Source organism: Falco punctatus, assembly GCF_963210335.1.
Source record: "Falco punctatus genome assembly, chromosome: 1".
NCBI lineage: Eukaryota > Metazoa > Chordata > Aves > Falconiformes > Falconidae > Falco > Falco punctatus.
The window spans coordinates 19,273,989-19,301,724 of record NC_137580.1 but is presented as its reverse complement, the minus strand read 5'-3'; the positions used below and the strand labels follow the sequence as shown (position 1 = coordinate 19,301,724).

The following is a 27,736-nucleotide window of genomic DNA, read 5'->3' as shown; positions in this document are numbered from 1 at the left end:
TTTTGTTTATTCATTTATTTATTTCAGAAAAAAGATGCATTTTTTCCTACTGAAACTGTAACGGTTTGTTCACACGCTTCCGTTCCTGAAGTTGAGACTCTGATTTTAACTCAGACACAGATCTATCCAAACCATTTTTCTGTGGAGACATGTAGTTGTGGCTCTCCACTAAGTGCTGTAAGCTTGAATTTTGAAGAATCGGGATTAATTTACATTGGCAGAGCAACTCTGTCTCATGGAGTTGAGTCCAGTCTAGACTCAACGTGCAGGCGATTCAGCATCACTCTGTCCTTGTGCTGCAAGTCTGGTTGTTCACAAACAAGCAGCTGCAGGGAAGTGGCTGTCCCTAGTCACCTCTGAGGAACGTATTTGGGTAGAGACTAATCAGTAGATGTCCAATTAGTGGATTTTGCATTGGGACTAAAAAAACCCAGAAGCTTACAGCACATTGAAAGCTAAAAGCAAGTATCTCAACTGAGGAAAATTTTTTTTTTTTATTGTTGCTGATATAGGCTACTCAGCCTACATACTATTTCAGTTTAAACAGGAGTCAAATACTCTATAGAACACAATGCAGACAAAAGGCCTCAGGAAGGAAGGCAATAAGAAGGAAATATTTTTGTGCTTTCCAAATATGAGTTGGACTGTCTCTAGTCCCTCTTCAGCAAGAGTTTCTTTACCCTGAATGCCACTTCTGTGAGGTCAGAGACCTGACTGGGGCTCTGACTTTCTGTGTGTATGGCATGTGTTTCTCTATAATTAATCTTGCTAAATTAATAGAGTTGGTGGTGATAAAATTTGCTGTGCTGTTAGCGTTCCATGGGTATTTATTTTTCAGGTGTGGCACCCAATCTTCCTACTATACCCTCTGCTTCAGACTTCAACACTGTTTTGTCTAGTGACCAGAACACCCTGGATGGCACACACTCCCAGCACAGCACCAGTCAGGATGACATTGCAGGTGTAGAAGAGGGTAACCAGGGGTTTCCTGCTGTCCAGCTAGCAGATGCACAGGTAGGTGTGGTTTGCTGATGTAGTTTGAAATGCTGTAGGGAAAAATAGTTATTACTTAAGAAAACCAAACCAAAACAACAACAAACTTACAACAATGAAAACATTATCTTATTTTTGTACACGTTTCTGATAGATTCCTGTGCAAAGAGGAAAGGCTCAAGAAACCTCTGAGGCGTCCCATAACAAACTTTATAATGGTGATTAATAGAGCATTGTTTTATGACCTCAGAGAGAACATACTGGAGCGTTTATGAGAGTAACCTGGTTCTCCAGAGTGCTTTTTACTGAGAGGAACATGCAAAAACCTTGCTTCCATAGCTAAGGATTCAGTGCTGGCTTGCTGTGTTGTCAGTCTTTTTACTCAAAAAGTCCATAAAGCTTCTCCTTTTAATCCCCCTTCCTTCTGTTTTACAGCACTGACAATAAAACTTGAGTGTTCTGTGTGACGTAGCTGACGTTGGAAATACTGTAGATCAACAAATGATGGAGCAAGAAGATAAGAATAATCTAGATAATAAGAAGTAAAGCAGTGGGTTTTGTTTTGTAGGTTGTTTTCAAACCTCTTCTAAGTTACACGGGAATTCAGTCTCAGGATGCAATGCCACTCTGCTACAGAATGTACTTCGGGGAGTACCTTTCATTCTCAGGAACTTTGGACTGTCTAAGGGCAGATATTGTTGATTCAGATACAGCCAAGGAAAGAAAAAGCAAGCGAGCTCGAAGGTATGTTGTGAGATACTTGGAAATGTGTATATTGGCTAAAGAAAAGAAATTAGGATTTTCATGTGAAGACACAGAATTCCAAAGTACTTCCATAGAGTAAGGATCAGTCCTTTTTTTTTTTTTTTTTTTTTTTCTTTAATCTTATCTGTTTTGTCTTCCTGTTAGAATATTTTTATTTTTTTTTAATCTTCCTGTGGAATGGTTTGGAAATTTTAAGTATTTGAATCTCAGCTACTTATGAAAATTGAAGACTGGGGAAGGGAGAGCTGGTGGGAATAATAGTAGGGGAAATTTGAGAGACTCTTAAATGCTGGTTTGTACTTCATCCTGTAAATGAGGCTGTTACTTTCAGTGTAAATACTGAATTTTCCCCCTGCCCTTTGGGCTAAACTAGGTTGTGATGGAAAAGTTGCATGCCAAAGTAAGTTTGCATAGAACTGAATGATTACTATGTTAGTAGCATGCAGTATGAAAGTATAAAATTTAATTTTTTATATTTATAACTGGTAAGGTGATATCCTAAGGGAAATAAAATGTTGGATTCAGTAAATTAGATGAACCACTGTGTTAAAAAAATATTTGACTCTGATAAAAAGAAACTAAGTAGTAACTTGTACCTTTTTCTTTCCTTAGGCAAGGAGCTGTCAATCTTCCTCCTCTTGAATTCAAACCAGCTTTGATGTTAGAAACTTTCAGTATTAGTGCCGTTGTGATGGAGAAATCCATGTGCACACCTCATAACTCCGCCAATGCCCTTTCTTTTCATGACTTGAATAAACGCTATTATAATACTTTTCACTGTAATTTTACAATTTCTTGCCAGTCCATAAGCCAGCACGTAGATATGGCACTGGTTCGTCTCATTCATCAGTTTAGTACAATGATTGATGATATCAAAGCCACGCAGACAGACATCAAACTTAGCAGATACACGGCTGGATCAGCCTCTCCAACACCTACTTTTAAAACCCGCAAACACAGAGACTTCCGCTCTTCTGATTTCAGCCGAAGCTCTCGAGGAAGCCTTAATGGAGGTAACAGAGTGAACAACACGAAGAACAAGCGAACGAACAATGAGAACAATAAAAAAGAGTCTCGAAACAAGAATTCCTTGGGAAGGTCAGAAAGAAGGACTTCTAAAGTGTCCAGGAAAGGTTCAAAAGATGTAGTTGACCACATGACTATTCATATGGATGATTCTGACTCTATTACTGTGTCGGAACAGAGCGAACCTTCTGCTGAGTGCTGGCAAAATATGTATAAACTGTTGAACTTCTATTCACTCATTTCTGATCCAACCGGGATTTTAGAAAAGTCTTCTGAAACTTTTGGGCCAACAGGTAAACTAGTTCACAAATCCAAGTAATTGAGAGTGCGTGCTTTTGCTCAAGTGTATTATTCTAAAGCTTGATCATAAGGTGGTTTTTGAAAGTTGCCCACCCCATCCAACTTGGATCAGAAGGGCAAGTGGTGAGGATGTGAGGGGGACCTTGTTCACCAAGATGGTGTACAGAAGAAAAAAGGTATTTTCCTGGATGTATAGTATGCTTTGATTCTTTCAATCCTAGAATTGGTCAAATAAGTGTTAATTGATTGGTTTTAAATTCAGTCCCTTGATACTCTTGTGCAGCTCCGTTAATCTGGATTTGCAATGGGTGTGGGACTGCGTTGAAAGATTAACTTTTCTGGTTAATTGTGTGGAGAGTGAATTTTACTTAGAGTGGATTGTGTAGAGTTTGTTCCTCCCTAGGTACTATTTTGTTTTCATGTGGCTGCTGGAAATGCTGTGTATTATCGTTCTGTGAAAATGAGGGAAACAATTTGTGCCCTGGGAATGACTGAGAAAAACATAATCTGTGAACCTAGCTTTGAGAGCAGAAGAGGTGAAATACTGATATTTTTTTTTTTATAAAGTCCGGCAAAGATAATAGGTGTTTGGGCCAATTTCATCCAGATCTTTTGAGATCTAGGGTGGTCATTGCTCTCTCTTTCCATTGTATTTTAGCACAGCAGAGTAAGGTTGAGAGCCTACTTGGTATCGTTCTTTTTGTTGGTGAGCTTAGGTTGTTGTAAATATGCAGGGAATGGTATACTTACTAGTTTAGCATGTTTTCTTTGGACTTCTTTTTTAACTAAACAGTGAAAAACTGAGGAAATGTCAAAGGAGAGCTTCTGTTAAGCAGAGGGCAGTATCTTTTATGCACAGAATATGGTATCCACAGCGATGGTATCTGCACAAAATGTAAATTTTCTTACGTTGTTTTTGTGCTCTTGAGTGGTGAAAAGGAAAACTTGCTAATCCCAGACTCAATTATAAGACCCTTCGGCTGTGAAAGAGTCAGAAAAGAAATAGGATAGTTGGAAAGTCTCAGAGTATTTTTATTGTGTAACAATAAAAATATAAATATGAATATTTACAAAATGTACATGAGAATATATCTATCAATAATAATTAAATCACATCACTCATTATTGTCCGCATTGTGTCTTGGATTTGGTCCAGTTGCAGTGTTATTAGAGTGGAATAAGCGAGGCACAGATAATTTGCCTGAAGAGTTCCTTTGATGTGCAAGACACATGATCCTTGTTTTCAAATACAAACATAAATCAGATAGGCCAAGGATTTCTTGTAAATTATCCTTAAATAACTCTGTATTTTTGTAGGTGTTCGAAGCCCAACCGAACCTGCTTGTAGAGTGGTGTTTGAGAACGAACAGGATAATGGCAGAGACGCGCAGAGGAAGCGCAGCCTGGTGACTTCGGAGCCACAACATGTGACTCTCATAGTTTTTGGAATAGGCATGGTGAACCGAACCCACCTGGAGGCTGACATTGGAGGTCTGACGATGGAGTCCGAACTGAAGAGAATCCATGGCAGTTTCACCCTGAAAGAAAAAATGAAAGGTTGGATAAGCTAAAATGTACTTTGTAATTAAATTCGGTGGCAACTTTATATGACTCTGTGTGTGCGTATGCCTATAGCGATGCGTATGTATGTGGATGTGTACTGTGTTTTGTTTGTAAATAGATGTGCATTATGTTTGCGTATGGATAGCGTAACAACGTTCAACAAGTTGGTTGCTCCTTTCATTTTCAAAAGCTTTCTTCTTGTTGTCATTTGATTTGATTTTACTTAATGCAAATACTAAACCTGTAATTTTTTAATTTTTTCCTGCTACTATTTTTTTGAAAGCAGTAGGCTTACCTGGAAATATTTTACTGAATGAAATGCTGTTAAATATATTTTCTTTTTTTTTTTTTTTAAAGATGTACTACATCAAAAGATGACAGAGACGTGTGCCACTGCTCACATAGGAGGTGTCAATATTGTCCTGCTGGAGGGAATTACGCCAAATATCCAGTAAGTATGAAGCCTGACAATTTAAAATGTTCAAGTGCGTAGAAGTGGTATCAGTTGTGTGACAGCAAAGGTATGTAGCTTCATATGGAGAAAGCATTGATGATATGTCTTTAGGTAGAATCTGTGGAGTCATAGGGTTTGGTGGCAGTCGTGAAGCTGTTGCAGAACTGGGTTGGAGTTTGACGTGTAAAACTAATTGCACGTGCCCATTGATGGGAGGCTTTTCTGTGGAAGGCATGTCTGAGTAAGCTGAGAAGGAATATGGCGAAAGTATTAGTAGGTTTCAGTCTAGGGCACCCAATCACACAAGCCATAGACATGAACAGGAATACTGTTCTTTCCTATTTCTAGTTAAAGATAATAGTAAGTTCAGAACTGGCTGTAGGATCACAGTGTAAATGGGTAGGTGACCTGACTGCAAAACTGTATGTGACAGGTCCTCTTGTAAAAAGAAAGAAATTAGATTTCATGTAATCAGAGCTTTCTGCAAAATTATTTGTGTGGTGTATGCATAGAAACTTTTATCACATTGTGTGTATTGTTTCTTTTATGCTTCTAATTGCTTTTTGAAGCTTATAGGTCCCACTAAGCCATACAAGATTTTTAGAGAGTGTTTAACCTACTGATGCTGATTATTCCCATTTAAGATCTGTATTGTTTCTTTAATAGGTGTCTTTTGGAATTCCCATGATGGATGATTCTTTGTGTCATTTTTACAGTTCTTATATCCATTCTCCACCCTTTATATAATTGACACAACTTGGCAGGGGCCGGGGGGAGAATCACTTTTTGTGCATGAACATCTTGAATTACTTGCTCAGCATCCACATTAGGGTGTTTTTGGTTTGGGGGCTTTTTTTTTTTTTTTTTCCCCAGGTTCACAAACTCAAAAAAGGGCATGCATTATTTTTCTTTGTTTCTAGATGAACTTCTTTCTGTTTGAGTTGCAAAACAACAGTTGAACCACAATGCTTTGTCATATAGATCACCCTCATGCAGTTTGAGTCTTAGTTGGGTAACCCTTAGTATGTGATCTGGTTTTAGAATATTAATGTTGTAGAAAAGGGGCTAAATAATGGGACTTGAGTCTCTCCTTTTAATTTCTGTGTAGTTTGGAAGATAATACATAGCACTTAAACCATACAGAATTTCATAAGTATCTCCAGCTAATTGTTTCTGCTAAGTGTGTTTCAGGTGGATAAATATAAGTGCGAATCTGACAGCCATGTAGGATTTCTGAAGGCAACTGAGGTTCTTTATGTCTGTTTTACCTCATCATTGTACTGAGCTTCCATATAGGGAGGGTACCAAAGGAAAGGGGGTAAATAATGATAAATCTTTAACAACAGCAGCAGCAAACAACAAACCCTAAAAAAACCCAAAATCCTAAATGAGGTAAATTTGAAAGTAAGTGTCATATTGTGGGTTACAAGTAATTAACTGACTAATTTTGCATGAATGTTTATTCTTTATTTGCTTTGTTTTTGTTTTTCTTGCTTTCTCTTCAATCTTCATCTGTAGACTGGAGGATTTTCCTACATCTCCTACAAGCACAGCCAAACAAGAGTTTCTGTATGTCATATTATTATGTTTCATAGTCTTGCGATTAACTCTGTGTTGTGTAGCTAGTGGCTGCATTCCTACTGTGTGTGATTGTGTAGGCAGATGTTGCTTGAATACATTTTAGTTTAACATCTAATATTACCTAGATAAGCTTTTAACGTAGCCTGCTAAATACCTGTCCAAAAAAGCCCTTGTAAATGTTAACAGGCTAGCTTTAGGGGCAGGTATTACACTATACAGTCACTCCAGTAACGCTAGAATAGTTTCACTGGCTGTTAAGTTTGTTAGATCCACTTCTCTGCTCATTTTGAGGAGTTAACATAATGCTCATAAAATGTAAAGGAGCAGGCAGGTTAGATGTGCTTTGGACTTGGTAAGGAACTGCCGTGCTTGGAGTGCTCGCACCTGCTGTGATTTCAGCACAAATAGGACCATTCCTCTTGCCTTTATTTACCTCTATGCCGGGTTAATTCCTGGGCATGCTGACCAGGCTACACTAACACAAAGTGTTTTCCTGAAAACTCTGCCTGTGCATCTGCTGCTAATGAAGGTGATGCTTTTTGTCTCCCCCATGTCTGCGTGTGTGAGTCAGGTCTTTGCTTTCACCAAAGATGCAACGTGTTCTTTCTAGTCGTGTACTTGCTTCCCCACGCCTAAGTCCAGAGAGTCTCAGGGGAGTAGCAGCCAAGGTGGGGAATGATGCACTGGTAGTCCAGAAGCCCTTTTTCACAATGAGCCTGCAGTATTCAGAGAAGAAAAGTTACGTAGCCAAAAGTAGTGAGGCTCTCCTTTCCCCCCCTCCACCTTTTTTCTCTTTCCTCCCCACCCCCCAGCAGTATTCTGAGTACAGGTTTCTTTTGCTGCTCTAGACCACCAGTGCATATCTTCTAGAAGGATGTAGTACAACTGCTCTTTGTTACAGCAGGTGTATATACTCAGTGTTGTGAGACTACAGGCCTTTATAGGTGGTAGCTCTGGAAGGAGAGGTGATGGACTGTAAAACTGCAAGTGATATAAAGAAAAGACTGGGGTTTGTTCCTTTTTGTCTGGTAGCAACACTAAACCAACAAAAGAAAGTGGTTTTTTGCGTAGTGTGTCACTGAACAGTTGAATTCATTGCCATATGATGTGGTCGGCAAAAGGATAAACTATTAAAAGGATTGGGCAAATCCTTGTAGGGTAGATCTGGTGGTGAGGCGTGAACACAATGCAGCCTCTGGCTCAAAAAGTAAACCCCTGATGGCTGGAATTAAGGGAAGGATCACTTGATTTATGCCCCGGGTATCTGCTACTGCCTGAATCTTCATCTGACTCAGTGTGGTAGTTCCTGTGTGTGTTACAGGCCTCCTGCTGATGTTTTTTCCCCGCTTTTTCTAACGTTCCCATAAATCTGTTAGGTTGAGTGATGGCCTTGTAGCCGGTTCTGTAGTGGGACAAAAACTGTTTTCACAAGTTTGTCTGCAGAGTGATTATTTATGGAATTGATGCAAGAGCATAGAATGACTTCTGAATCCATTACTGGTATATAATTTAAATATCAATTAATGATTTTAATGATATTCCGCCAGATCTGTTATAGGCATATCCCCATAGGTAAGCAGACTGCAGGTGTATCACGTGTAGTGCTCATTCCAAGTAAATGAATAGCTGCACGGTTGTTCTGCAGCTCAGTCTGTGATGGGTGTAGGCTTTTTGTAGACCAAGAAGTGACAGTGTAATTCATTTGTTGCATGAAATATGGAAATACTTTAGCAGAGAAGCACAGTTGGATCTTGCTGAAATCTCATTCTCCTGTGACGTCTGTATTGCTGTAATTTTTTTAAATTAAGGAAGTACTGCAAATGGTATGAATTCCCATGTTTGGAAGTGATTGTAAATTCAGTACAGATGTCAATTCCAGCTACCTTTACTTTTAACTTCTATACAAAGGTAGGTTAAGTCTAGGCTGTCTGGTGCAGATCAGGAAGAGATCCTGCAACTTCCCTGAAGTTGAATATTGTTCTTTGGATGCTGGAATAGCTAACACAGTAGTATTTTGTGTTATAGATGGGGGAAAAGATGTGTTCTTGATTGGATTGACAGTAGTTCAGTCAGAATGGCAGCAGGAAGAGAGCAGGAAATAAGCAAACATCAACAGAGAAATAATAGGTGTCTCAAAGAAGTGGGTTAAAATAAGTCTGCCCTTTTCTTAAGTAATGTTTATTTGTATAATGTTTTTTTGAAAATACTTCTGAGTTAAGATGTTTCCTCCATCATACTTGTGTAAATTCTTCAAATATTCCGAAATTGTTTCTGCTTGACAGTCTACCCTAAAATTCTAATCCATAACCATTTTAGGTCACTTGTAGCTGGGGAAATCTGAAAATGGTTCTAGAGGTTCAGTAAATCAATCTGCTGTTGATAGGCCTGTGGTTGTGTTACAGTGCTGTGTATTTCTTCATTATAAGTAGAAGGATGATGATGTTGGGTTGGAGTTTGGTTTGTTTTTTTCATTTCCACACCTGGGATGCTTTGGGCTAGCTGATATTTTAACATTAGAATAAGGAGACATCTGTTTGGGCTTCACAGAAGAAAAATGACTTGGGGATTAGAATACATAGAATATTGTAACTTTCACCATGAAACCAAACTGTCTGTAGAACAATTTAAACCATGATGCAAGAAGTATTTTTTATATGCTCCTTAAAATACAGTAATTGAGAAACTTTCATTGAATGTTGCAATTGTATAGAGTCTATTTTTCAGATGTTTTAGCTGATGAACTACATCTTCTGAACTGTGTGTCTTTCTCTTTGAGGCTGTGATATTCTGTGCTGGCTACATAATATACTTCCGTTGGGTAACCCTCCAGTAATTGACCAAATGATGAGAAACATCAATGTGTTACCCCATGTATCTTTTTTAATAGGAGCTTAGTGAATTCTGATATGCCACAATTTCATTTTGACATCAAAAACTGTCAGCTTCGTGCAGTTGTATTTTTATCTTGGTTATCCATTTTGAACAATATCCTCCTTAACATTCAAATGAAGTTTAGACTTCATATTTTGGAATACTATGTGTCAATTAAACATCAGTATTAATTCACAAACCCGTTTATCACTTGCTATGTATTTATTGCTGAGTGTTTCCTCCACTGACCTATTTGGATGCTAAAATCAGATTTTACTAAATCTTCTTATGAAAAGGATGATTCCAGATTATTCCTGGAAAGGAGCTGAAATGGAAGGTTCTTGTTTGTTTCAGTGTGTGAAAATTTGTTTGTGTACGTGCAGCCTAGTGTGTGTAATACTCAAATGGTCTTATGTTATGCAAGAATAACAGTTTAACGGGTATTTTTCCAATGCATGACTTGTGGTTCTCTTAAATGTAGTGTAGTTGTTTGTGGCATGTAGTGCATCTGTGTGTGTAAAGTGAAAGAAAAAGGAATGTGGACATAGTTTATAAACAAAATCGCTTATACGAATATTTTAAAATTCAAGTAACGCTTAAAAAAATTAACATAAAACTGTAATTGTTTTGAAAGATGTGCAAATAAATCCTATTTCCTTTTCTGTTAGAACTGTCGTGAAATGCAGTATTGCCAAATCCCAGGCCCTGTATAGTGCCCAGAGAGGGCTGAAAACAAACAACGCTGCTGTGGTCAAAGTTGGAGCCATCAGCATCAACATCCCTCAGCACCCTGCCACGCTGCACAGCATGATGGTGCGCAGCTCTCACCAGCTCTCCAAGCAGATTTCGGATCTCATCAGGCAGCCATCAACTGCGTGAGTGCTGCTTGCATGGCACTTCGGAATGCCGCTGTTGGCCGTCCCGTTACAGGCGTGGGCTAATCCAAACCTATGGGGGAGAGTCAGGCTGGTCGTGTATTGTGTTAGAATAACAAGATGTATTTTCTGATCTTTGTCTTGGTGAATAGGCCCCAGCCTACCAAAGAAGATGTTGCGACTCCTTTGCCCTCTGAAAAGACTCCCACGAGTATTAATCAAACGCCTGTTGAAACAAATGAATTTCCACAGCTCCCAGAAGGCTTAGAAAAGAAGCCCATCGTTCTTAAATTCAGTGCCATGATAGATGGTATAGCTATTGGAGCAGCACTCTTGCCATCTCTAAAGGCGGAATATAAGATGGGAAGAATGAGGAGTCACGGAATGACAGGTAACAGTTCTCTGAAACTCTAAAAACGTTGTGGTTGATAGTTTGGTCTTGCTAGAAGCATCCAAGAGGACTCGATATTTCTGTTGAATTATAGCTAGAGCTCTGAATCTGTTGCTGTCAGCTTATGTTTTTGACTGTGGACTTCAATCAGATGAGGCCATACAGAGAATTTACTCTCTTGTTGCTATACACAATTGCCAGAGGCTGCATATGAGAGTAGATGAAGACATGTGTATACATTCATATATAGCTTCCTCTCAGGAAGCTTCCCTCTAACTGCTAAAATCAGTTTATGATCCTCAATTAACTGTATTCTGATTTGTAAGGCTACTTGAGAATACTCTTATAGAGCCTCAATACATGAGGTGGTTTGTATGACTCCCTTCTCCATGTAATTACAGTGAAGTCTTCATTGTCTTCAAAAATTAAGAAAACCCAGAATCATGTGAGTGGGTGTTTATAGCTCTAGAGGTCTGTGCACTTCAATAGTAGCTTAAAGATCACTTATTATTATTATTATTCCAAAAGTTTCTTTAAATTTAAGGACGGATAAAAGATCATTTTGCCAGTTTATACCCTTTCTTTCCCCATCTTCCTTTTATAGGGGCCCAAACTAGATTTAATTTTGAGCTTCCAAGTCACAGATTGCGCTTCACTTCAAAAGTCTCTGCCACTGATATGTCGACCATTCCTCCTTCGGCAAGTCTCAACCTTCCTCCTGTCACTATGTCAGGCAAATACATCATGGAAGAACACGATACCTACTCGGACCAAATTTGGAGCATAGATGAACTCCCTGCCAAGCAGGGCTATTATCTACAGGGGAACTACTTACGCTGTGTGGCTGAAGTAGGTGTTGAAGACAGTAGTCATCTTTGACAGCATGTTCTTTCCATTCTGTTACCTTTCTGTTGTGCATCTTCATATTATTGATCTGCGTGCTTCAGCACTCTCAGGTTTACAGGTTCATCCAAATAGAGCATTTGTGAATGCGTGACACTGAAATAGAACTTTCTCAGTCCTTAGTTTGATGAGCAGCCAAACATATTCAGCACTCAAGGCCACTATATCAGAGGATTTTGAATATGATATTTTGTGCAAACAGTTTGGAATGACAATATTTCTCAATAGTGAAGCAGAGGAGTATATTATGCTGATGATTCAAAGAAAGTATAATTTTAAACCGAAAGCTGATGCTAATGCATCAGATAGTTGTATATTTTGCAAAAAGTAATATTTAAAAAATGAAAAATAATTTTACTGGTTTATAACTTCTTTTTTTTTTTCATGATTAGGCAGCTCCATGGCTAGGAGAAGCTATATATAACCTTAGTAAATGACACAAAATTTTCTGTTCGACAGTGTGTTCTACTCACCAGCTCTATTTTTGTACCAATTTCCATGGTTGCTTTTCACAGAGAGAAAAGTGGTGCTGCTTAAAAGAAACCTATCTGGTGGGGAAATGCTGGGCTTTTCTGCTAACTTTTTCTTTGGTCAGAAAAATGATCCAGCATGTTCATAATTGAGATTTCTGACATGTGTGTCTTTATGGGAGAAGTTTCATTAGGTGCTGCTCTTTGTTTAACCCATTTGAGTTGTTTCCTGGCTGAAGAAGGACCTTCTTTGAATTGAATGGAATGGTCTTTGAATTTGTTGAGCATGTAAAAAAAGAGGGAGGGGCTGCTTAGCAAAGGCAAAAGCCAAATGCAAGTAGTTTTAGAAAATATCTGTATCATAATTTTACTTTAAAAACCTTAATGGTGAATTTAAACATTCTTGGGCAGACTCCAGTTCCTTAGGAATATTCTTTAATATTAGATTGGACACATAATAAGTTTGCCACTGAAGGTATCGGTAAACTTGTTCATATACAGTGACTAGAATAACGTACTTTTAGAGGTTGACAGCTCATTTCTGTTTTGTTCTGGTAACAATTTACTGTCTGAAATTCAGTAGCATTTTGCACACATCCCTGAACCTTAATAGAGTCCTGCATTTTATTGTCTCAGCTAAACTTAAACAGGAGAATAAACCTTTTAATATAATAGTGTATGTCCTTCAGTTTTCTGATAGGTATTCACAGCAGAAAAATGGCAAGACAAAACTATGTAATGTTCTTTTTTTTTTTAATGCCAATAACAATATAATTGGACTTGAAAAGGTATGCCTGAAAATTAAAAATGTGTTGTCGTGAAACCATATGTATGTTAACTTTTAAAGTTTTGTTCTAAAATTTTATATTTCTGCAGGTTGGTTCTTTCGAACATAATCTCACAACTGATCTTTTAAATCACTTAGTATTTGTGCAAAAAGTGTTCATGAAGGAAGTAAATGAAGTCATACAGAAGGTTTCAGGTAAGCAGAACACTTAAAACCAACTTTAAGTGAGATCCTTAAACCTCATTTATGGCAACGTTGTGTAGCTCTTGGATGAGCTGTTTATTTCACAGAGGTTGTCCTTTGCATCTGGAGCAGCAGAGCTGGAGTTGGAAGTAGCAACAGAGGCTCTGGGAAGTTTTTGTAGCTCTATCTGAATAAGGTGTTTTATTGGGAAGCAGAATGGTTCATCATTTTGGATGCTAGCCTTTGTGTCTGTGACATGATCTTACTTGGCTTACTGTCTGTATTCACTTTGTTTACCTATAAAATGCAGATCGTGACACTGAATTTCATAAAATAACATCAGCATATACTCTTAAAGGAAAACAGCTGCGTCCGGGGAAAATAGTGTCAATATTGGTATTAGTGTCTGCTGATTCCTAGCTCTTTTGATAGCAGGTTATGTGTTTCAGAACTGGTTGAAAAAGGCATTTGGCTATTCGTTAGATTGCTTTGTGTTTCATGCTGTATACTTAGAAACGACTGTATTATTTCTGTCATTTAGGCTGGCTTCTGTTCTCAAAAAACTTTCAGAAGAAAATAGTGGGTTTTTTAACCTAGTTAGAGAAGAGTTCCAAAATCACTTAGTGCAGTCTACATTGTGTATTCATCTGTTTGATGTTAGACAGCCAAAGTTATAAAACATTTATTTTCTTACATAGAAAACTCTGTTTGACCAAGTCACAGTTTACACAGCATTTAAAACCAGGTCCACTCACTTTGTAGTTTTTACTGTTAGAGACTTGGTCTGTGTTCACGAACTGAAAGCAAACCAAAAAGCTGGTAACTTCTGCCATGCAGTAATATTTTAATGGCAAACAAGTTCTATCATCCTCTGCACTGGAGAAAATAATTAAAAAAAAAAAAAAAAAAAGAAGAAGAAAGAGTACAAAATGACCCTATTTTTTCTGATATGTGACTACTCTGAGGGAAAACATAAGGACTGGAAGCTTTGACACATTAGATATTATTTGATAGTTTTAAGAAAAGCCAGGAATATAATTTACAGTGGATGTTACATGATGGATGAAGAGACTAACAGAAAAGCAAATGAGAACTGTGGAAGCGTTTTGTTGTTCTTTAGGTCAAAACAAGAATTGGCAGATGAGGGTAAACAGTATATGAATTAGAAGGACAAGCAGTAATGAGTAAGAAACATTGTCTGCCTATTAAGAAATAATAATAAAGAAGGTAAAAAGAAAGAAGAATAACCAGGGGAGGTAAAGGGAATATGAATTTCATTAGTTATGTTTTTAGAGGAAGAAGGATGTATGTTTGAGAGAAAATATTACAGGATGACAAATGTGAATATATACTCAAAAGCAGGTGAAATGTCAAGTAGTATTAATTATAACACTTTTTGAGTTATCCTAAAAAACTGTCGTAGAAATATAACTGATTTTTTATATTTAGGAAGGATTCGATGCAGTGGAGAAAATAGAAAATGTCAGAATCCCTGAATGAGAAGAACAAATCTAAAACACCCTGATGTTTGTTTCACGCAAAATATATTAGCATTGAGTAGTAAGAGAACACTTAGGGGAAGAATTAACCTTCAACAGCTGTCATTCTTCTATTAGAACAGTTTTTACAGAGGAGCATAAAGTGGTAAAAAGGGAAACCTGTATTAGATTTCTTTTACAACATTTCTCAGTCTCTAGAGTTCATTCTTTCCTCTGTTTTATATGAGGAATTTGGTATCATTGCTGGTTTTTTGCTTTTCCAGACCGTAAATTTGTATTAGGAGTAGCAGCCTGATGGTTTTTGAAATGTGACTGCTACTTTCCATAGTTTGGAAATTCAGCAGGAATGTAGTCAGCTGCCAGTGATCCATGGGTCTGGGTGCTGAATGCAGAACAGTGGGCGCGGAACACAGCTTTTGTCCTTCTGACTTGCAACAAAGTAATTTACATGGCTTGAAAATTCCTTTTAGGATAGTATACTAAAGTGTTTTTTCTGTTTATGGTTTCTGTTGCACTAAAATATCGAATGCATGTTATCCTTATGTAAAACCCGGGTAAGTACCAATTATTTAAGGTGGAGTTGCACAGATTAAAGGCTAGGTAACGAACAGAGAGAGCAGTTCATAGTAGTTCCATCTGCAAGCTGAGGGCAGTGTTGATTTACAGACAGTGGGTGTCAGCTTTCAGACTCTTGGAACTTTCTGCACTGGTTTATGTAAAGATTCAAGTCTAACTTTTAATTTAGTTTCATTCAAGAAAATTACGCTCGTTTAAGTGAGAAATTTAGATGGAGAAATTTTATTTAAAAGTGGTATCTGTTTTCTTTCTTTTTTCTTTTTTAAACTGGCAAATGCATTGTAAACTTTGTGAAGAAATGTCATTGCAAAAATAGCCTGTAATATGCATGTGGAGAATATATGAAGGATGAGTTAGTTTTCTTGCTCAGAACCCTTAGGTTGCCATTGTAGTTTTACGTGATCCTAGTTGAGAATATCTGGGGATGGGACTTAACACTCACACATACACCACCCCTACCCTAAACAACAAAAGGAGGAGGAGGTTGTTAAAACTGTTTGGAGAAGAAATATCCAGATGAAAAATGGAGTGACAAAAATTTACTGTTGTTGTGTGCTTGTGGGTGTTTTTTTCTAAATCTGCAATTTAACTGCCTATTTTTTGTCTAATTAGAAGAACTGGCATATATGGAGAGAGTGACTTAGCCCTTTCCAGCAACAAGACCTTCCTGTAAACTGAGACTGAACATAGATCAAATCTCAAGGAGAATTTAAACCAGGATTGCTCCTTCAGTTTAGGGCTTGTGGGAATATGTGACGCGGGATGAAATATGCCAGGATGAGGAAGGAAACACAAAAATAAAATAATCACAGGATACTCTTTCCTCTTGTCATTGAAAAAATACTGATAGAATTTCAAATCCTCTTTTCATGTAATTTGCATGGTATTCGTTCAAGTATTTAATTTTTATTGTCAGATAATTAGGAGATACTCCTCAGCTCCTACACCAATGTATCTTTTTGAAAACTAGGTGTTACTCCTTACAGGCTTTGAGCCTTCCTGTGGGAAGTTTCCCAGGAGGGAGGAACACGAGAATTAGTAGTAGTGTTAGAGACGCAGAGACTTAGTACAGTTAGTAGAGAGCTATTCGTTATCTGTAACAACCTGAATCTGCACTGATGTCTTACATCTTCAGCCTATATTTGGTTTTATAAATCTTCAACTAGTCACTGTTTAAAATGCGGCTTAATTCACTGTCACCTTTATTTTGGTTTAGTATCTGTTTGTTTGAAAATGTTTGCTGTGTTAAAACTCTGAATGTGCATATTTAATGTGTACAGGAGGGGAGCAGCCAATACCTCTTTGGAATGAACATGATGGTACAACTGATGGCGAAAAACCAAAAATTCTTCTTTACTCATTGAGCCTACAGTTTAAGGTAATCTTATGATGACAAAACAGCAGTCCTAGATACTATTGATGGTTTTTGGATTTTTACCTCAAATCTTAATGAATTAGGAATAATCCGCGTGGAGAAAAAGACCTTGAGTTTGGTTCCTGTAATCTTTTTAAGACAGCTTAGTAGCACTGCATTTTGAAAAACTGTTACGTCCTCTTTTTGCTGCACGGTGAAAAGGGGGTTTTGCTGCGTGTTTTGTTTGGGTTTTTTTCCTCCTTTCTCTTTATGTCTCTGAACTAGATCCCAATAATGTTGTACTTTTCTTATTCACTAGGGAATTCAAGTGACAGCTACAACTCCCTCAATGCGAGCTGTGAGATTTGAAACTGGACTGATAGAACTTGAACTCTCAAACAGACTGCAAACCAAAGCAATGCCTGGAAGTAGCAGCTACCTCAAACTGTTTGGGAAATGCCAGGTGGATTTAAATCTGGCACTAGGACAGATTGTTAAACATCAGGTTAGTGTTCATCATCTTTGCATGTGGTGTTCTTCATAGTGTGGGATTAAAAAAATACATGACTGGGTGGGGGTTTTAGCTGTTTTTTTTTTTTTTTTTTTTGTAATAAAAGTTTAAGCATTCTGCAGCACATAGTTGTGGAAATTTACTTCATCAATATGCCCTAGTATTTTGGTAAATTAGTCATGTAAAATAAACTTTCTCATTTGATTCAAGAAGGGAAGATGACGTTTCAGGAGAATTAGTAAGGCCAGGGTATGTGCATTGAAGATGGAAGGAGAGAAGTATGGGCTCTTCTTTACTTTCCCTTTTTTTTTTTTTTTTTTTTCTTTTTTCTTCTTCTTTAATTTCTCTCATGCTGTTAATATCTCGGAACTTACTAGCCCTTTGCAACAGTACTGGCCATGCTACTGAGTCCAATTTAAAATTTTTGTTGATAATGCTATTATTTTTAGGGTACATGAATGCAATAATAAGACCAGACAAGACCCAGACTTGTCTAGAACTACATTTTGACCTAGTGTGTCTGTCTTAGTTTGACAGTTGTATCTTGTAGTCTTAAACCCACTGTTAACGTGAAATCACTAATTCTATGATAGAAAAGTATTTTGTGATGCCTAGAAATGAATAAATACCAATCTTAGAACCTATAAATGTACTGTCACAATTGTATATCTGGGGATATAAATAGCTATTTTAGTTACATTTTATAATAAATAAGGAAAAGAACACTGCAATCAGAATCTGATGTAAGAAAATTTAATATCCTGAAAGGAGCTTTGGCTAGAAGAGAGAAAGGGTAAAGGAGACAGCTTTACTTCTTGTTGTAATTTCACATTTTGTCAAATGCAGTGATTTGCTTTTAAAATTTTTTTCCTACCCCTGAACTCCTCCCTGCTGCAATTCCCTCCCTCTTCCCAATTTTTGAACGTTTTAAGGTTTATGAAGAAGCTGGCTCAGACTTTCATCAAGTTGCCTATTTCAAAACAAGAATTGGTTTAAGAAATGCTCTCCGAGAAGAAATCAGTGGTTCATCAGATAGAGAAGCCGTCCTCATTACTTTGAACAGACCAATTGTTTTTGCTCAGCCTGTGGCCTTTGATAGAGGTATTGAAGAGATAATTGCTACAAATTTGGCTTAATACTGAGGAAGCTATGTTTTGGTTTTTTTTTTTTCAAGAGGCTTGACTATTCAACATTAGTATATTTCATGTTAAATCAAAATGTTAGGTAGTTGGGAAATGTAGGAGATCTACTGCATGCTGACAGGTTAAAATTCCTCATGTCAAAAATTCCATTTGCTAAGGTGGTGAGTTTTCAGATGGTTTGGAGGAAGTTGCTTTTGTAAGTCTTCACAAATGAATAATGCTGAGAACGGCGTTGCCTTCTCTATTTTAACATGCTGACTTTGATGCTAAATGCTTGACTTTGTCCACCTTGCCCTTTGCAACTGCTCTTCACTACTTCCGAATATATCTGTGTGTCCATCCAGTGTTGTACATACAGTGTCTTAAAGTAATGGAGAAACAGTAAAAATGAAAAAAAAATATATTAACTTTATGTAGTGAATGTGCTTTTTTTTTTTTGGGGGGGGGGGTATGTGTTGATTTTAATGAAATGTTTCTGTTTTCTTCATAAAGCTGTGCTCTTTTGGCTGAACTACAAGGCTGCATATGACAACTGGAATGAACAGAGAATGGCTTTACATAAAGATATTCATATGGCCACAAAAGAAGTAGTAGATATGCTGCCTGGAATCCAGCAAACCTCTGCACAGGCTTTTGGAACCCTCTTTCTTCAGCTGACTGTCAATGACTTAGGAATTTGCCTGCCCATCACAAACACACCTCAGGTAATCAGAATGTCTAAAGCGATGTGACTGTTGGTAGTCTGTTGAAATACCCAATGTCCACAAATGTAATTTTTTATCACACCAGTGCAAAAGTTATAGCATGCTGATAGTTGCAATAGTGACATTGTTTGTAATAGAAACGGTGTTCTCATTTATAGAAGACCTGGGGTTATGCATGTTTCAGTTCGTATGTGTGTTTTGGGGAAATGTAGTGGATTCTTGTTTACACCGCATAAGAGCTCAGCACTTTGGAAAGTCCTTGGAAGTGTTTCAAATGGAACGTATTTTCTTGAAAGCTTCCATCACAAATCCCAATTAATCCTTTATTTTTCATATGATTATAGATAGAAAAACTCTGAAAACTGTTGGCTTTAATGTTATGTTTTGGTTCGTTTGTTTAATTAAAACAAGGAATGAGGCTATGAATAACTATGACATATATAGATATATGTTTTCAAACAGTTACTTTTATTTACTCAGATTGGATTAAAGATATTTAAAATGTAGTCATTGACAAAAAGTGTATCATTATAGTAGGGGGTAAGGCTAATATGTTACACAGGATGATGTATTGTTTAATGTGCAGTTAACTAGGTTCTGTATTAAAGTAATGCCTACACAGGGCATTGTACAGTGTGTTAACCCAGCTTGTTCTGTAAGGGAACATGCACTGCGTTACGCTTCTGAGCTCTCTTTTGAGTCTTAAGTTTAATGATGCACAGCTCAGTAATGCGTTCTCAGGGTGTGCTTTGTGGCCATGCAGCTCCTCCTTCACTGGCTCTACAGTTTGCCGAGTTTCTTGACAGCCAGCGTAGCATGATCCAGCACATTCCCCAATGACATTTAGCTCTGCTCATTGATCCTATCTTCAGATAGACAGGAGAGTACCTGAATCGGTGGACCTAGCTTTCATGAACATCTCTGTGTTTATTCTCATGTAAGAAACAATTCTGTACAGACCTGTATTCCCTCTGTTGTGCCTTTCTTAGAAATGACTGCAGTTGTGCCTGTCTCTTCATATATAATGCGAAGGTGTGATCTGCACTTAAGTATAAAATTGAAGATACTACAGTGGAACTGGAACGTTATTAGGATAGGTGATGTTAATGGCTTTGAGAGAAAACCTTGGATTCAGAGACCATTCCTATGTTGAACTGGGTGTATTCTTAATGGGGAATAATTCCAGAACAGGAATGAATCATTTTAATGATATAGAAGAAAATAGTTGTAATACATAGAGACATAAAGGAGTAATGAGGCCAGTAACCTAGAAGTTATAATGACATAACATTTTGATTGGGAATCTTCCATCTGGCAGCTATGGACAAAGCAGATGGCATTTTATGTGTTACAAATTATAGTAAATTATAAACATTTTTTTGGCTCACAAAGTCTTAAGCTGTATATTAAGCATGTTCACAATACTTACGCTGGATCAAAAGGATTCTATCATTATAGAACAGAATATGTGGCCTTTTTTGCAGGTAAATAAAATTACAGACCTTTGTATACAAAGGACTGGAAAACAATCAGCTTGTGTATTTAAGACATGGCATAATTGTAGATATCAAAATAAGCACCACAAAATCATGTAAAAATTAAAGCTACTCTTCATCATTGTTCAATCAATTCATGTGCAGCACTTCTTGGAGAACAGAATCAATCCTGGGCATGTGTTCTGTGGTCGTAGGGTCAAACAGTTCATAGCTTGTGATGATATAGTCCTTGATCATATACGGATTTTCTTTCCTTTTCCAGATAAGCTTGACTCCAGATGCCCTAATATATTTACACTTTAGGTGTTGTATTTAGGAAACAACGATGCAAGACATTGTATGGACAGATGTGATGCTTTTGAAACTTTGTGCGTAGAAGGAAAAAATACAAAGAGATACAAGAAGAGGATTGGTTTTCTAGTGGGGAAAGATAAACAGCATTTAACGCATGTACAATTATCACTTTGACATTGCCATGACCAGTAAATTCTCTCTGTGATTTTATTTTCCAGTCTAACCACACTGCAGATCTTGACACTGGCTCTGCTTTAGTCCTGACTATTGAAAGCACGTTAATCACTGCCTGCTCCTCGGAGTCTTTAGTTAGCAAAGGTCATTTTAAAAACTTCTGTATCCGCTTTGCTGATGGCTTCGAGACAAGTTGGGATGACTGGAAACCAGAAATAAGAGGAGATCTAGTCATGAATGCATGTAAGTGGGTGTGATTTCATACTGGACAGTAGTATTTCAGATATAAATCCACTTTTACCTGTTCCTGTGACTTTTAAAACTGCTCAATTTTCCCCCAAAAAAGATAAAATACTTTGGCCTTTTGGATGCAAAATAATATGTATCTAAAAGGTTGTATTCCTTTGTGGTTTTCCTTATTAATAACTTTGTTCCTATATGTCTCGTTTTAAGTTCTGTCTGAGAGATGTTGGAAGAGTTGCATGTGTTGCTTTTATGTAATTTCATAAGATCCTAGAATCTTCACCATAATGAAAGACAGATAAGAAAAAATAATCTATATTAAACAATTATAAACTTACTGGGATAACTGTGGAATTTTAAATTGATATAAATTTGGATTTTACCAAGTAGATTCTCTTTACTAAAAAAGAAAAGTCGATCAGTGGGAATTAAAACTAAACCTCCTAGCCAACACCACTCATACTTTAATTGTGGATGGCAAGAGACTGAGGTGGAATTTGGAAGGCCTAAAGCAACTTTCACTGTCTCCCTTACCTGTGTATATGTTTCATATAGGTGTTGTGCCAGATGGTACATACGAAGTATGTTCCAGGACAACAGGACAGGCTGCAGCAGGTAATAAACTTCTTTTAATATATCAAGCCCTATATAAATAAAACATTCATAAAATATGACATTTAAGTCCTCTAACTGTGTTGTAATTTAGTTGGTGGTTTGTTTTTTTCTTTTTTGTTTAGGATTTTGTTTTCTTGGTAAAACTCCTCCATGTTTTTATCTGCTTCATATTTCCAAGCTCTTCCAAGCTCTGAGTCACATCAGCCACACTGGTTTTAGATTTTTACCTGCAGGAAAAGACACGGTGTATGTGTGTTTGTTCCTTGGTTGGAGAATAGTCCTCTCTCAGCAGTGTGGCCCTACTGCTTCCCGTCCTAGGGACTGCTAAATCTTCCAGTCCTCCTAATGCTGAGACTTTGCATCCTGAGCCCCCATTCTTCCCTCACCACTTTGAGACAGCTTCTGTTCTTCCCAAACTCCCTCTCTTCCTGGTCTACCATACTGAGTTGTTTGGACATTCTCCAGAGGGCTTGGAAATACCTGGCATACTCTGTCTTGGTCATCATACTTGCTGCTTGCTTCATCTCGTCTCTGTCCAAACGCTGCACCTGCAGTGTCTCATGTCCCTGTAGTTTCACTCATTGTCCCCCGCTTGCTTTTTTGTGCTGAGGAGACATGGAAATGAAATGCATGCTGCAGCTATTGAAAATTGTCCTCACGTGGAATTGTGAATGGTGAAAACCAGGACGAATCCATGTAGAAGGAGAAACAGTATCTTGTGTAGTTCTGCTTAAAACAGGTTCTGTATTTTGATGCTGAAAGGTGGAACTCATTAGAAAAATCCTGGGAAGACAGGGTATTCAGCAGGCACATCACACATAAATTGTAACATCTTCCAGCATCCAAGACTTGAAACTGTAAACAGGCTCAGCAGTTTTACATGCAGATACACATCCTTTAGGTTTCTCACTGTTAGAAAACCTGTTCTGGAATAGTATGCTTGGCTGCAATTCTAAGAGCTGAAGTTTGAGATGCTCTTTCCTGGTCATCAGCTTGGCTAAAGGGAATATATTTTCATTAGGTTTGTCCATGTACATCACTTGTTAAAGAAATACTGACTCCATAGCTGTGAAGTACTTCCAGCAAGCATTTCAGTTGTAGAGTATGTTTTCCTCAGAGTGGGCAGGAAAGACAGTTCTTTGTAACTGATAAACACTGTCTTGGCTAACTAGGATGTAACTCAGTATACACTAAGAGGTAAAACAGTTAAACTTTTTTTGTTTGTTTGTTGATACAGAAAGTAGTAGTGCTGGGACCTGGACGCTGAATGTGTTATGGAAGATGTGTGGTATAGATGTCCACATGGATCCAAACATTGGGAAAAGATTGAATGCTTTGGGCAACACTCTCACAACGTTGACAGGAGAAGAAGACATTGATGATATCGCTGACCTCAACTCTGTAAACATAGCTGACCTCTCCGATGAGGATGAAGTTGACACTATGTCTCCTACTATACATGCAGTAAGTGAATCAACCAAAATAAGTGCTGCTAATCGGAAAAAGTATGACAAAGTCTTCAGTCAAATAGAAAGATCTTAGCTTGAGTTAAGTTCAGCCTGCTGTTCCTTATAGCTCATATAACTCTTGTTGCAAATCAGAAAAGCTTGTGTGTTAGTTTTCTAACCTCAAGCCTCAAAGGCAAGAAATCAGAGATTGTATTTGTACTGGTGCTATGTGGAAATATCAATCTAGATTTGAAAATATGAAGACACAATACCTAACTTAAGGTGCCTTAACCGGAAAAGCTGTTGCTGTACATGGATTTTTCTTAACAGGAGAAAGAGTAAGTTACTGACATGAGCAAATGAAAAAAAATCTTTTTTGGTACTTCTACCTGCTATGCTGCTGACCTTGCGGTTTGGTTTCACATAACAACATTTTAACAGTGTTCTTTAATGGCTATCTTAAATGTCTCTTGCCTGCCAACAGTGAAAACATTATCCCAGAACACTAATGTTCCTGTTTGTTGTTTAGAAATCAGGTGGAGGCTCATTATGTGGAGATGTGCGCAAGCTAACATTTGGGCAGCGGATTGTAAATCACCTCCTGGGTTTGAGCCCCCCAAACCATCGATACTCTGTTCCTGTAGAATATCTATTGGGGTCAGCGAGGTGTGATTCTCTCCAGTCTAGCAGATCACATATGAAAGCAGGCAGATCCTGCTCGTGGGGACATGTATGTAGTAGTTACAGTGTGTCTGATTGAATGATGGGTTTTGGATCACTGGAAAAAAAATCCAATCAGCTGCCTTTTGAGATGAAACTGATTCTTTTGCATGCACTAGTCCAAATTTTACGGTGTGAAATTCTCTTTGCCTGTTGTTTAATTATGCTAATGCCCAATTTTTGATGAGGGCATTAATTAAATGTTTATTTTAAATAGGAGATTGTTGATCACCGACGGCAGGGAGTTTCTAGTATCCAAACTGGAGAACAACGAGGAAGAAAATATGTGAAACGTTTAGTTGATATTCGAGAACTCAATGAGCAAGCTAAAGTTATTGATGACTTAAAGTAAGTTGAGTTTTGCTTTAACTTGCACAAAGTTTGGGAATAAAAAACTGCAGCTGACTTTCTTTTCTTATCACATATTTTGTGGCATCGTGATGGTCAAGTGGAAATTGTTGTATTTATTGAAAAATAAAAAATTGTTCTTTTGGATTCCATAAGGAAAAAATATACATGCAAGTAGTCTCTCAAATTTCTCAACTTCTTCCCCAAGTGTTAAATTAGTCTATACTTTTTCTGGTTCTGAATCACAATGGCTGATTATAATCAGTTTCCTATTGATTCAAAATTATAGTTCCATCTTGATTTATTATCATGGTGATTAACAAAATATATTACTTTGTGACTGTAATAACCTTAGTCTTTGTCACTGGAAGAAGAAAAAAATATTTAAATTGAGTATTTTTGCATCTCGTAGGCGATATTTTCAAATTAAATCTCATATGCTGTACTTGAGAAAACCCCGAAGAAAGAATTCTTTCCAATTTCATACATTTCATCTGAAGTTCTGTGAATTTTATGAATAATTTTTCACAGTCGTGGTTTGTTGGGTTTTGTGGGTTTGGTTGGGGTTTTCTTCTCCCCCCTTCCCTAAGACAGACTTACTATAAATGGATATGTCTGGGATGGGAGGGTAGAGCTTGGTAACGATGTGTTAAATAATACAGAAGCTTTGGACTGTTACAGCAGGAGGATTTTTCTTCATCCTGCTGTGGATTCTCAGATTTGTCAATTACGTTTGTTTTTAGAGAGCTGTTGTGATTGAAAGTATAGAAGGTCCTTGATCTGGTTGTTACAGCTAGGGCTTTTTGAATCAAGTTTGTTGCTGCATAGCCTTTCTTATTCTCCACCTTATTTAGCATCATGCTAGCACTGTTGTTTGGGGGTCTCCCTGCATGCTAGTTTGTTCTGCATCCTCATTCTGCTTTGCAAAGTCACCTGGAGACAGAAACCTTAAAAATCAGAGAGTCCTCAGAATATTACACCGAACAAAAAGTTGTGTCATGAAACAAAATAAATCTCCTGCAGCTATATTTGGCACTGGTCATAAGTAACTACTGCAAAAAATGAGAACATGGGATCATTCCCGGGGAAAGCGGAGTATCACTGCAACACAGATTTTGAAGTGGTGAAAATAATATCACCTATTTGTAAGATAACTCAACCATGATTTATCCCCAGAAAATTAGGTGCAAGTGAAGGAACTATAAATCAAGAAATTCAGCGCTATCAGCAGCTGGAGTCGGTGGCTGTGAATGATATCCGCCGGGATGTTCGTAAAAAGCTACGCAGGTCCAGTATGAGGGTGAGCAGCATTAAGTTACATTAAAAATATGATAGTGCTTGCGTTGCATCTTTCTTCTCTGCATGTTGATTAAAGCAAAGATGTTAGTAATGGAAAAAAGGAGGTTAAGAATATCAAATTGTTCAGCAACCCCTGTACCTTTAGGAGGGAGCGGGGAAAGGTTTTTCTCCTTTGTAATGATGGTGATAGGAAAACTGAAATGTCACAGATAATGTAATGTAAGTGGGGTTTTTTGCGCACTCAGAAGAAATAGTCGGAAAATGTGTATTTGAAGATGTCGTTTAATCTTTCTCTCAGAGGATGTTAAAATGATTCCTTATTGGGGTGATGAATGCAGATGCAGAGGCAAGCATGTTAACTGCCTGGGCTAATGATAGATGCCTATTATGTTCTACTTGGCATGTGTGCTTTCTATAATCGTGTTCTATATATAAACAGTGTATTTGCAAAGTTAGATGATACAAAACCAAGCTACTAAGCATAGACATTAGTAGAAACTAGACAAAAAACCAAGTGGCGTTGCTGATAATCCACAAATGCGTGGCTGTTGTCCCAGACCCTGGTAACAAACTTGGCAAAATGTTATTTTCAGTGTGTCCTAGTGCAGGAGCTCCAAGTATGATGCTTCATTAATAAGAAAAGATCTTCCAAACAGTAATCTGTTTGCAGCTGTATCTCAGGTGCTCTCGTTTTAGTTCATGTTCTTCTGTTGCTATAGTGGTAGTTTGGAAGGATGTTTGCCAAAGCACTTGGATTATTAGCTTTGGGGTATACTTTTCCCCTGGCCACAGGGTATTGCCAATTTCAGCAAGTATGAAAAGTGAACGTGTATCTAGAGGCAAGATGAAGATGGTGGCAAATGCTGATAAGAGATGCATTTTAGCTATTACAGAACAAAAAAAATCTTTTCTTCTTTACTGGCCCACCTGCGTAAAATAGTATTTTAGCTTGCCAGAGTTCTTCTCTGTGTTGTCAGTTGTGTTTTAAGTATTACTTTTTTTTTTTTTAGGCTGCCTCCTTGAAAGACAAATGGGGTCTCAGCTACAAACCCAGCTATAGCCGATCTAAGAGTATTTCGGCATCAGGAAGACCACCTTTGAAGAGAATGGACAGAACAAGGTAAGCTTCTGGTAATTTGAGGTCTGTGATAGCAACAACAGCATAGATAAGAGGAAACTTCGGACTTTGGCCATAAGAGCCCTTTTACTATAGGCAACGGCTGTAGGTGGTGGAACTGGATAGGAGGAGGTCATTCTGGAAGACAGGCATGTTCTAAAAAGCAACTTTTCATCTTGTTTTGAAACTCCTTTCTTGACAGACTTGGTAGTATGTTAAATGAGAAGTTTCCATTTCAACAACTTAATGTTAACCCTTTCTACAGAATCCCGCTTTCAAGACATATACTGAAGAAATGTGTGTAAGGAAAAATAGCATAGTGTAATCATATCGATTTTTACACTCAATTTACAGTCATCTGCCTGTTGTAATGAGAAGAAAAGGAGATTCTTTTCACCTGTATAATATGTATTGTTTTGTTTCATCATCTAATGGCTGCTGAGCAAACTGTAGTTGTATAATGATGCCTCCTAGTGAAGTATTTGCTTCTGTTTCAGAGTACGTGTGTTTGAGTCTGTTGCTCTTACAGAGCCAGCTGAAGCATTCAAAGTTTGAAAATAAAAATGTGCTGCATTATTGTGAATTACATATAAAAGATTTGAAAATTAAAAAGATGGAGAGGAGTGTTAGAATTCTTTGGATTATTTTTTTTTTCTGTGAGAATAGAAATTCTTAATAGAAATTTGCTTCAAATTTAGATATTTCTGTCAAAGTGAGTGGAAATTTCTAAGTCCAGATGTGAAAATACCGAACAGCAGCTATTCCATTGTAAAACCAGCATTACAAGTACTCTAAAGTGAATTTTTCAAGGTATCATTAAAAAGGAATATTTTTTCTGAATTAATTAGCATTCTTGATAGTTAAAGCAGAGCAGGTGTTGAAGTCATGAAGATTCTAGTTCAAGATCTGTCAGATGAAAACCACTTTCATTTTACCTTTTCACAAGGTTATCTGAAGAGAAGCAGAAATTGTATGGGAAGGATAACAGGGCTTTTCTGCTTTTCTGTTGCTCTATAAGAAAGAAGTTCTGAAAA

The 27,736-nt window shown here is 37.5% G+C and overlaps 1 protein-coding gene across 10 annotated transcripts in view; it reads left to right on the top strand.

The window, feature by feature from the left end:
* Nucleotides 1-27,736, top strand: part of BLTP1 (bridge-like lipid transfer protein family member 1) — a 133,141-nt gene that overhangs the window by 79,868 nt on the left and 25,537 nt on the right. For 7 of the 10 annotated variants that reach the window (XM_080373531.1, XM_080373538.1, XM_080373540.1 and 4 more), the window contains exons 44-63: nt 839-1,014; nt 1,562-1,737; nt 2,371-3,077; nt 4,402-4,641; nt 5,005-5,098; nt 6,620-6,670; nt 10,222-10,428; nt 10,581-10,819; nt 11,424-11,668; nt 13,069-13,174; nt 16,518-16,615; nt 16,911-17,096; nt 18,035-18,203; nt 18,737-18,948; nt 20,957-21,155; nt 21,711-21,770; nt 23,008-23,234; nt 24,156-24,286; nt 25,463-25,586; nt 26,596-26,705. In XM_080373531.1, the coding sequence (XP_080229657.1) occupies nt 839-1,014; nt 1,562-1,737; nt 2,371-3,077; nt 4,402-4,641; nt 5,005-5,098; nt 6,620-6,670; nt 10,222-10,428; nt 10,581-10,819; nt 11,424-11,668; nt 13,069-13,174; nt 16,518-16,615; nt 16,911-17,096; nt 18,035-18,203; nt 18,737-18,948; nt 20,957-21,155; nt 21,711-21,770; nt 23,008-23,234; nt 24,156-24,286; nt 25,463-25,586; nt 26,596-26,705 (3,757 nt within the window). Of the gene's footprint in view, nt 1-838; nt 1,015-1,561; nt 1,738-2,370; nt 3,078-4,401; nt 4,642-5,004; nt 5,099-6,619; nt 6,671-10,221; nt 10,429-10,580; nt 10,820-11,423; nt 11,669-13,068; nt 13,175-16,517; nt 16,616-16,910; nt 17,097-18,034; nt 18,204-18,736; nt 18,949-20,956; nt 21,156-21,710; nt 21,771-23,007; nt 23,235-23,747; nt 23,949-24,155; nt 24,287-25,462; nt 25,587-26,595; nt 26,706-27,736 lie in introns of all 10 variants that reach the window. The other 3 variants (XM_080373532.1, XM_080373534.1, XM_080373535.1) reach the window with 3 other exon arrangements.